The sequence below is a fragment of the Camellia sinensis genome, chromosome 5, assembly GCF_055761805.1.
Source record: "Camellia sinensis isolate YWXY chromosome 5, ASM5576180v1, whole genome shotgun sequence".
NCBI classification, from domain to species: domain Eukaryota; kingdom Viridiplantae; phylum Streptophyta; class Magnoliopsida; order Ericales; family Theaceae; genus Camellia; species Camellia sinensis.
In genome coordinates this window covers 153,654,521-153,664,609 of record NC_138965.1, presented here as the reverse complement: position 1 = coordinate 153,664,609, position 10,089 = coordinate 153,654,521, and the positions used below count along the sequence as shown (strand labels likewise).

The window sequence follows — 10,089 nt, the reverse complement described above, 5'->3', positions numbered from 1 at the left end:
TTAAGAAAATATTGATTAAGAATATTTTCTTAGTTGATTAAGAACTTCAAACAGAGGTGTTAGAGGTTGAAAAACATATTTTGAAAAACATGATGATGTTTACCGCTGTGACTTTCTATTTTGAAAATGGTCCCCTCGCAGAATGGTGTTAGAGGTTGAAAAATGTGACATATTTGGCACAATGACATCTGGAAAAATGTGAGTTGAAAAACATATTTGGCACATAGTATTTTAATGATTAAGAATAGCATTTTAAGAAAATATGATTAAGAAAATATTTATACCAGCATATATTTTCTTAGTTGATGATTAAGAAAATATTCACATATATTTTCTTATCATCAATGTAAAATATTCACATTAACAGCATATATCATCAATGTAAAATATTTATACTTAATGACTACCAGCATATATCATCCAGAGTGAAGTTCCCCTTGCACCCAATGACTACTCAGTAAAATATTTATACTTAATGGCTACTCAGTAAAATATATTTATGATAGAAATATATTAAATTCTTATCATATATTTTTAATGAGTAAAAATGTATGTTATTTTAAGTATGAATGTTCATTTATATTAAATTCTTATAATATTTATACTTTAGTTTATGATTAAGAAAATATTGATTAAGAATATTTTCTTAGTTGATTAAGAACTTCAAACAGAGGTGTTAGAGGTTGAAAAACATATTTTGAAAAACATGATGATGTTTACCGCTGTGACTTTCTATTTTGAAAATGGTCCCCTCGCAGAATGGTGTTAGAGGTTGAAAAATGTGACATATTTGGCACAATGACATCTGGAAAAATGTGAGTTGAAAAACATATTTGGCACATAGTATTTTAATGATTAAGAATAGCATTTTAAGAAAATATGATTAAGAAAATATTTATACCAGCATATATTTTCTTAGTTGATGATTAAGAAAATATTCACATATATTTTCTTATCATCAATGTAAAATATTCACATTAACAGCATATATCATCAATGTAAAATATTTATACTTAATGACTACCAGCATATATCATCCAGAGTGAAGTTCCCCTTGCACCCAATGACTACTCAGTAAAATATTTATACTTAATGGCTACTCAGTAAAATATATTTATGATAGAAATATATTAAATTCTTATCATATATTTTTAATGAGTAAAAATGTATGTTATTTTAAGTATGAATGTTCATTTATTTTATTTACTTAGTTTCACATGGTTGCGAAAGTTCATTTATATATATAAGTATGAACGTTCATTTATTTAAGTATGAATGTTCATTTATTTTATTCACTTAGTTTCACATGGCTCCATGTATCTCCTTGCACCCAACAATATCACTTATTTTTTAATTGAAATCAGGAACTTGAACTTGAAACAGGAACTTTGCTCGGCTGCTCGGTTAGTTAATCAGGAACTTGGAGCCATAAAAAATAAAAAGCTCGGCTGCTCGGTTAGTTTATTGCTTTGGTAACGTTTGGGTGCAGCTTCTGTTATTATTTTGCTTTGATATTGAGCCAACTGTGTTTTCAAAGAATTCTACTCAATGTGTTTACTGAGAATAATTTTAATTGTCCACTGTTTTCAAAGAATTCTGTTTTCAAAGAATTCTGCTCAATTAGAATAATTCTGCACAATGTGTTTTCAAAGCAGAATTTCTTATCACCAAAATCACCAAATTCTGCTCAATGTGTTTACTGTCAACTGTTTATCACCAAAATCATAAATTTTGGTTCCGCCAAAAATTCTGCTCAATGGAATTTTTAAATTAGCTTGGTGTTATACACTTGAAAATTGGTTTCAAAAAAGGTTATTGACACATATTTGAAGACATGTTATTGAACTACTTGATGTTATTGAAGACATTTTTCTAATTATTGAACTACTTGATATTTGATGACATTTTTTAAATTAGTTATATGGGTAATTATGATTTATTATTTCTTTTTTTGGAAAATATATTAACTTTATTATTTTTTAAAATTTATTTTAAGTTTTATATTTTGAATTCAATCATACAATTTGCTATTTTATTTTCTAAAACAAAATACTTATATATACACATACACTATATGGGATTCTTTTTAACTTGATATCCTAAATAAGTACAAAAGTTGCCTACCCCTTTAAATCACCACTGCAATGTTGGACACTAGAGATCCCACAACAATAAAATTGAATGAAACTTTTGTGACAACCATGCCACAAAAAAATTAGGAAATTAAATTGAATAAACCACTATACCATAACGATCTGTTTGGAATGTGTTCAACACTCCAAAAAGAAAAAAAAAAAAAAGAAAGAGAGAGAGAGAGAGAGAGAGGTTTATTACACAAAAAAATTTAAAAAATTGTATATAAAATTAGGTAGGAAATTAATGAAAATGTGGTTTGACTTTTTGCTTGGTTTAGTTCAGCCTCTTGAATGTGTTCAACACTCCAAAAAGAAAAAAAAAAAAAAAAAAAGGTTGTGGAGAATCCAAGCCCCCTTTTGGCTTTAGAGATGATTTTTTTATGACTCAAAATTATTGGTTTGAGATATCATATTCAAAAGAAACTTGACGATATATTTTACTGAGTGCTTTGATTTTTCTATGTTTGTTATTTAAAATGAAATTCAGTGCTCTAAAAAAAAATAGATGATCTTCACAAATCATGTGAATCTGTGAATCTAAGTGCCTTTGATTTTTTAATATTAGGTGCATTATATAAAAAGATTTTGTATATATAAATTGTGCATAAATTCAATTTTAAAAAATTTGGTTTGTTTGTTTACTTAATCATCAACAAAGAAATTATTAGGTGTTTACAATTTTTTTTATGGTTTACTTAATCATCAACTAAGAAATTATTCTGTCAGGGTTTACAATTTTTTTTTTACTTGCTCTTATATTTTGATTTGCAGTATTGGTGAACATTAAAAATCTTATATGTTTATTTCTTAATTTGCATTAACATTAGGGAGAGTTGTTATTTATTTGAATTTTGTAGATCATGTAATACAAGCAAAAATGTTACAAGTTATATATATATATTTTTAATGTTTTGACAAAAATACAAAAATAAAATTTTGTAGATCATGTAATACTAGCGTATTTTGTAGATCATGATATACAAAAATATATATATATTTTTAATCTTAAAATTATTTACATCGTGCCTTCTGTCAATTTTGATTAAACATCGTGCCTTCTCTCATAACTATTAAACATTGAGGAAATGTGTCTCTCATCACCAAATTTCTGTCAATTTTTAATCAGAATTATTGTCAATTTTTTTAATAAAAAAATCATTAAACAGAAATTGGTTTGCTATTAAAAAAAAAAAATGTTATACACATTGTGTTTACTGTCAACTGTGTATAATAGTTGGTACAAAATGTATTATTTAAGAAAAAAATATATATATTTTTAATCTTAAAATTATTTACATCGTGCCTTCTGTCAATTTTGATTAAACATCGTGCCTTCTCTCATAACTATTAAACATTGAGGAAATGTGTCTCTCATCACCAAATTTCTGTCAATTTTTAATCAGAATTATTGTCAATTTTTTTAATAAAAAAAACATTAACCAGAAATTGGTTTGCTATTAAAAAAAAAAAAAAGGTTATACACATTGTGTTTACTGTCAACTGTGTATAATAGTTGGTACAAAATGTATTATTTAAGAAAAAAAATATATATTTTTAATCTTAAAATTATTTACATCATGCCTTCTGTCAATTTTGATTAAACATCGTGCCTTCTCTCATAACTATTAAACATTGAGAAAATGTGTCTCTCATCACCAAATTTCTGTCAATTTTTAATCAGAATTATTGTCAATTTTTTTAATAAAAAAAAACATTAAACAGAAATTGGTTTGCTGTTAAAAAAAAAAAAAAAGTTATACACATTGTGTTTACTGTCAACTGTGTATAATAGTTGGTCTGTCAATTATTTAAAAAACATCATGTCAACCAAATTCCTATCAATTTTGATTAAACATTAACCAGAATTATTGTGAACCAAATTTCTCTCAGAACTATTAAACATTGAGGAAATGTCTCTCATCACCAAATTTCTATCAATTTTTAATCAGAATTATTGCCAATTTTTTTAATCAAAAAAAACATTAAGCAGAAATTATTTTCTCATCAAAGAATTACTGTCAATTATTTGAACTATTAAGCACAAATTTGGTCCTTACACATAAGGTTGGTCTCAAAATTATTTGGCTATTATACACAAGAAAAACGTAATAGATCCAAAATTTTCACTAAATCAAGGATGAACAAATTTTTTTACCAAATCTCCAATAATAATACTTTTAATCTTTTCTGATAAAATTTTAAAATAGAGTATGGATAGGAGATGGTTTTCTTTCATAAAAAATAGTATAGATAGGAGATGGTTTTTAGGATAAGTTTGGAATTTTTTTGTAAAGATTTGAAGAAGACCATGAGAGTAAGGATTGGAGTATTCGTATCAGATCAAACTTTTAATCAAATTTGATGAACAGAGAGAGAGAGAGAGAGAGTAAGTTAAGTAATTTACTAATCATAACCATCATGGTTTGGTTGTCCTGACTCCTTTACTTAGGGGCTTCTATTCTCCCTTTTATTTATTTATTCCTTCCAAAATAAAAACCTAGGCTTAGGCGCCCATAGGATTGTTTGACAAAAAGGCATTATTCATTTCTATTCAACTTACTAAACCATCAAGCAGATCACTAATCACTGGAATGCTCAGTTGAAGAACTCTACATGCTCAATTTTATTTTTCAAAAATAGATGCAATCAACCATGATTTAGTCACCTTTTTGATGAAAGAACATTTCATTTAGTGGGTCACACATGTATGCAAGATATAGAGAGAGACATCACTACGATATACTTTTACACAAAAATTGTACCATTCAAACGTAGTATATTTGTTGTGTGATTCTAAAAAAAAAGGGACTGTTTTTTTCATTTTTTTTTTGAATATCTACAGTTCCTAATTAAAAGAAAAATTTGAAAGACTTGGCATGTTAACATTTATGTGTAATATGGCAAAAGAGTTTATGTTTTTATTTTTTATTTTTTTTTTATTTTGTACAGATGATAAATATTTTTATCAATTTTTTTGAATATTTTTTTATAAATATTTTAGTTCTCTGTGTTGTACAGATGATAAATATTTATGTGTAATATGACAAGAGCAACTAGAGCTCCTAATTAAAAGAAAAATTTCAAAGACTTGGCATTTTAACATTTATGTGTAATATGGCAAGAGAGTTTATGTTTTCTTTTTTCTTTTTTTGGCACCTTTTTAAAGGAGTATAGTATTCTATGTTGTATTTCAAAAAAATCTGGTGAGTGTATATATGTGTATATTACTTTAGTTGTCTTTATGAAAAAAAAATGTATTAAACTTACAAGTATTTAACTTAACCCAACTATTTAACATTATTTGTTTTGCTTTGAATCAAATTCACCAAGTATTTAACTTAACCCACAAAAATGTATTCAACATTTATTATAAAAAAATAAAAATAAAAATTGTACCATTCAAATATAATATATTTGTTGTGTGATTCTAAAAAGAAAGTGATTGTTTTTTTTTATTTAATTTTTTTTTGAAAGACTTGGCATTTTAACATTTATGTGTAATATGGCAAGAGATTTATGTTCCTTTTTTTTTCACATTTTTAAGGGAGTATAATATTATATGTTGCATTTCAAAAATTCAGGTCAATGCATATGTGTGTATTACTTTAGTTGTTTGATGAAATAATTATTCATTATTGCTTATAAAATTGCTTTCTTATGTGGTGAATTTTTTTTTTGGCATAAATTTATGTTTGGACTTTCCAAATCATAAATGGTGAACTTCAAAATATTTATGATTATAATGGGTTTTAATTTTGGTTTTAATTTCATCTCTATAAAATTGAAGTCAATTAAGAAAGAGAAAAGTTCAAATTCGGACAATTATTGTGCTCAAGTTTTAATTTATCATTTTAATTTTAATGTGATTGTTAAAAAACATCTATTCTAAATAACATTTCATTTTAAATGTTATTTGAATTTTATTTAAATAACATTTCATTTCCAATTTTTTGCTAATTCCTAATTTTTATTGTGCTCAAGTTTTAATTTATCATTTCATTTAAATAACATTTCATTTTAAATGTTATTTGAATTTTATTTAAATAACATTTCATTTCCAATTTTTTGCTAATTCCTAATTTTATTATTGCTAATTTTTTGTTTCTTTGTGTCTAAAATTATATAACCAAACATTTTTAGGTTGAAGTACAACAGTTATGAACAATATCACTATTTTTGGTCAAGTAAGTTTTTTTTCTTCTTTTTTCTCTTCATATAAATTTAAGTACCTCTCTTATAAATTTAAGTACAACAGTTATGGACAATATCACTATTCTAATTATATTTTTTCCTCATACTTTATAGGTGGATGGGGACTTACACCGAACCGTAATATCACCTCCCTTTACTAATTTTCTTATTTATGTGTATAAATTTTTATTTATCACTCTAAAATTTTTGTATGTATAGGTTCGATTTCTTCAAGAAAGAAATGTTAATGTTGTTATTCGCGATGAGCGTGACCTTAATACTATTCGCATTCATGAGGTAAGCCTAAAAGTCGCTTCAACATTGGACATGTATTTTTTTATCATTTTAAAAATAATTTATAAATATATTCTACTTATTTTTTACAGGCAAAGGCAAAGGAAAAAGACAAGGCAATATCAAAGGAAACAAAAAAAGCTATTCCTTATGGCAAAGGAAAGGAAAATGCACATCCCATGGTATGGTTTCTCAACAGTTTTTAAAAGTTTCTTTTTCGAATATTATATAGATTTTTTTAGGAATTGCATAGTGTCATATACTATTTTTTATGTACATTTTTCAAAAGTTTCTTTTTCAAAAATTTATTCAATTCTTTTTATTGAATGTGAAATGTTTTTCTGAAGCATGTTAAAGTAAGCATTTGTACAACATGCTAATGCATTTGTATAAACATTAATTTGAATTTTTAATATGTTTGTCTATTTGTATGATAAAAATATGTTGCATTGAGACAATATGTTGCATCTACAACATAGCATAATAAAAATAAAATAGAAGAAAACGAAAAAGGAAAATAAGAAGAAAGAATAATTATGTGATGAAAAGGAAACTACATAATATAATTTTTTTTTAATTTTTATTTTTCTTATAAGAAGTTCTTAAGGAAAGAAGAAAAAGACAAAAATGCATTTTAATACAACAGAAACAACAAGAAGAGAGAAAAGGAAAGTACAAGACATTACATGCTAATATTCACATTTTACGTACCCAATGATTTAATATTTACCTTTTCAACGTACATTTTGTAAAGAGATGGGTAGTGTCTTAAAATCAATAAGTACGTGCATAGTGAGTTTGCAGTTTTGTGTTTTCAAATTATTTTTCCCTTCCTTTTTAAATTTCATTGGTTCTTATATGACTAACAACTTAACCGAGTGAAGAGAAAAAGTTAGTTAAAAGGAAGAAAAATTACATGATGAAAGGGAAGCAAGTTAGTTAATCTTCACATTTTATGCACATTCTTATATAATATTCTCATTTTAGGCACACAATGATAATGTGTTATCAAAAGCTGCATTGGCCCAACGTGCACGGTGAGAACGTGAAAAAAATCAAAAGCCATGTTCTGCATACCAATTAGGACAACGCCTGCGACGAGAACGAGAAAGAGAAAGATCGAAGGAATGTATTAACCCAAGACAACCTTCTTTAACACCAAATTGGTAAAAAGAAAAAGAATCTTTTACCCAAGACAATTTTGAATTTTTTACTCTTACTATTACCACTTTATTATATAGATTTTAATTTGTTCACAATCTATTTCTGTAGGCCTCCTCCTACAACTCCATGTAGAAATGTTGGTGTGGTCATCCGTGATGAGCACGACCTTAATGTTATCCGTGTTCGTGCGGTAAGTACAAAATCAAGTCAAACATTGTATGTATTTTATTTATATAAGATTATATAAGATTTTTTTTAATCTTTTCAATATTTTATTTATATTTGTTAGGCAAAAGATAAAGAAAAGGTCAACCCAATGTCTAAAGGAAAAGAAAAGATGGCTCCTTCCGGCAAGAGAATGACAAATGCATGTCAAGTGGTATATATTCTTTTTTAAAAATATGATGCAAAACTAATCAAAATTTTGATAGTTAAAATATATGAGTGTGTAAAATGAATTTATTGTTTTATGTTGTTTTTGTATAATGATTGTAATATGTTTTCCTGTAACTTGCTATTATTTGTATGTATTTTTCAAATTTATTTATTCTTATTTATAATGTACCATCCATAAGTTGCTACTTATATAAAGAGAATAGGAAAAAAGAAACGAAGAAATAAAGAAAAAATATATAAAGAAAGGAGAAACTAAATAAGATAGGTTTTTAATTCTTATTTAATATATAAAATAGAAAACAAAAAAAGGGAAAGGGAAAGTGAAGAAATAAGAAGATAGAAAGGGAAGAAATAAGAAAAAAAGAAATAAAGATAACACTATTAAAGGTATAAAACAAATAAAATATAAAACAAAATTAAGAGAAATGGAAGAAATAAGAAGATAGTTTCATTTTAAACACAAAATATTCACATATTTTGTTTCAATGATAAAATATTTTCTTTTTAGGCACAAAATGATAATATAATATCAAAAGCTGCATTGGCCCAACGGGCACGGCGAGAGCGTGAAAAAATTGAATTTCAATGCTTGCAACGAGAGCAAGAGGGATTAGAAGAATGTGTTCAAATAAGACAACGTTCTTTAACACCAATTCGTCGCGATCGCACTCACTTGGAGTGGGAAACAATAACTGAAGATTCTCAGTCGGCACAAAAACGAACAATGGTTACCTATCATCAGACATGTTCGTTTTCTATGCCAAGCCCATCTTCAAATTCACAAAGGAATCGGTAAATTACTGTGTCTACTCCTATAAATCGATTTCTTCAAGCACATCTTCAGATTCTCACATCTTCAATACATACTTTTACTCATACCGTTTTGTTTTACAGAATTTTATTTATACACAAATATTTGTAGGTCTACTCCTATAAATCGATTTCTTCAACAAGATCTATGTACTGATGATGAATTAGAAGATCTACCTACGAGTATATCAATTGGCGCCCGGGCACACAAAGAATCTTGCCGCCATTATCTTGGCAAGATGGATGTATTATGTCCTTATTGTTCAGCCTTACATTGGATGGATGAAATATTGACAAAATCATCTATAAAGCGTCCCTTATTCGGAACTTGCTGTTTGGAAGGGAAGATTAGGCTGCCTTTACTTATTACACCCCCTCCACCACTTCAGGCATTGTATGATGGGAATAATGATCAATCAAAATCCTTTCGAAGTTATACTCGAGTGTACAATGCAGCCAATGCTTTTACAAGTCTTGGTGCTACATTGGATCCTAGACTACTCAGTGGAAGGGGCCCTACATCATTCACAATTCATGGGGAATTGCGACATCGAACAGGATCACTACAACCACAACCAGGGCAGGATGCGAGTTATGCTCAGCTGTATATCTATGACCCTTATTCAGCTTTAGAAATTCGTAATCGTAGAAATCCTAACTTGAGAAGGGATGTTCTCAAAACTATTCAGGATAGTTTGTTGCAAGTCAATGCATTTGTAGATAAATATCGCCAGGCTCATGCCATTTTACATCAATTAGACTCGGCAGGACACAATCTACCTGCTCATCTTCATTACAGTTCAACAACTGATCGACGTCGGTATAACCTACCAACTACAGATGAGATTGCAATTGTAATACCAGGTGATGGAACAGAGGTAAATGGAATGAGAGATATTATTTTACATTTCCGAGGAAATAATGAGTTGATGCAAATTAATGAATGTCACCCAGCATACTTGCCATTACATTATGTTCTATTATTTCCATATGGTGAGCTTGGATGGGAACCTGAGTTGAAATTGTGGAATGTTCAGTATGATCGACCTTCAATTGATCGACTTACTCAAATGAATTTTTATAGTTATCGTTTGTTTGA

At 27.4% G+C, this 10,089-nt stretch overlaps 1 protein-coding gene across 1 annotated transcript; it reads left to right on the top strand.

The window, feature by feature from the left end:
* Positions 1–658: 658 nt before the first annotated feature.
* LOC145791795 (uncharacterized) lies at positions 659–8,976 on the top strand. The gene is made up of 9 exons (XM_082872236.1): positions 659–673; positions 1,384–1,455; positions 6,276–6,319; positions 6,441–6,464; positions 6,546–6,623; positions 6,713–6,802; positions 7,893–7,974; positions 8,074–8,163; positions 8,689–8,976. Exons 4-9 carry the CDS (start codon positions 6,445–6,447, stop codon positions 8,974–8,976), a joined length of 648 nt encoding a protein of 215 aa, XP_082728362.1. The 5' UTR covers positions 659–673; positions 1,384–1,455; positions 6,276–6,319; positions 6,441–6,444.
* The last annotated feature ends 1,113 nt before the right edge of the window (positions 8,977–10,089 follow it).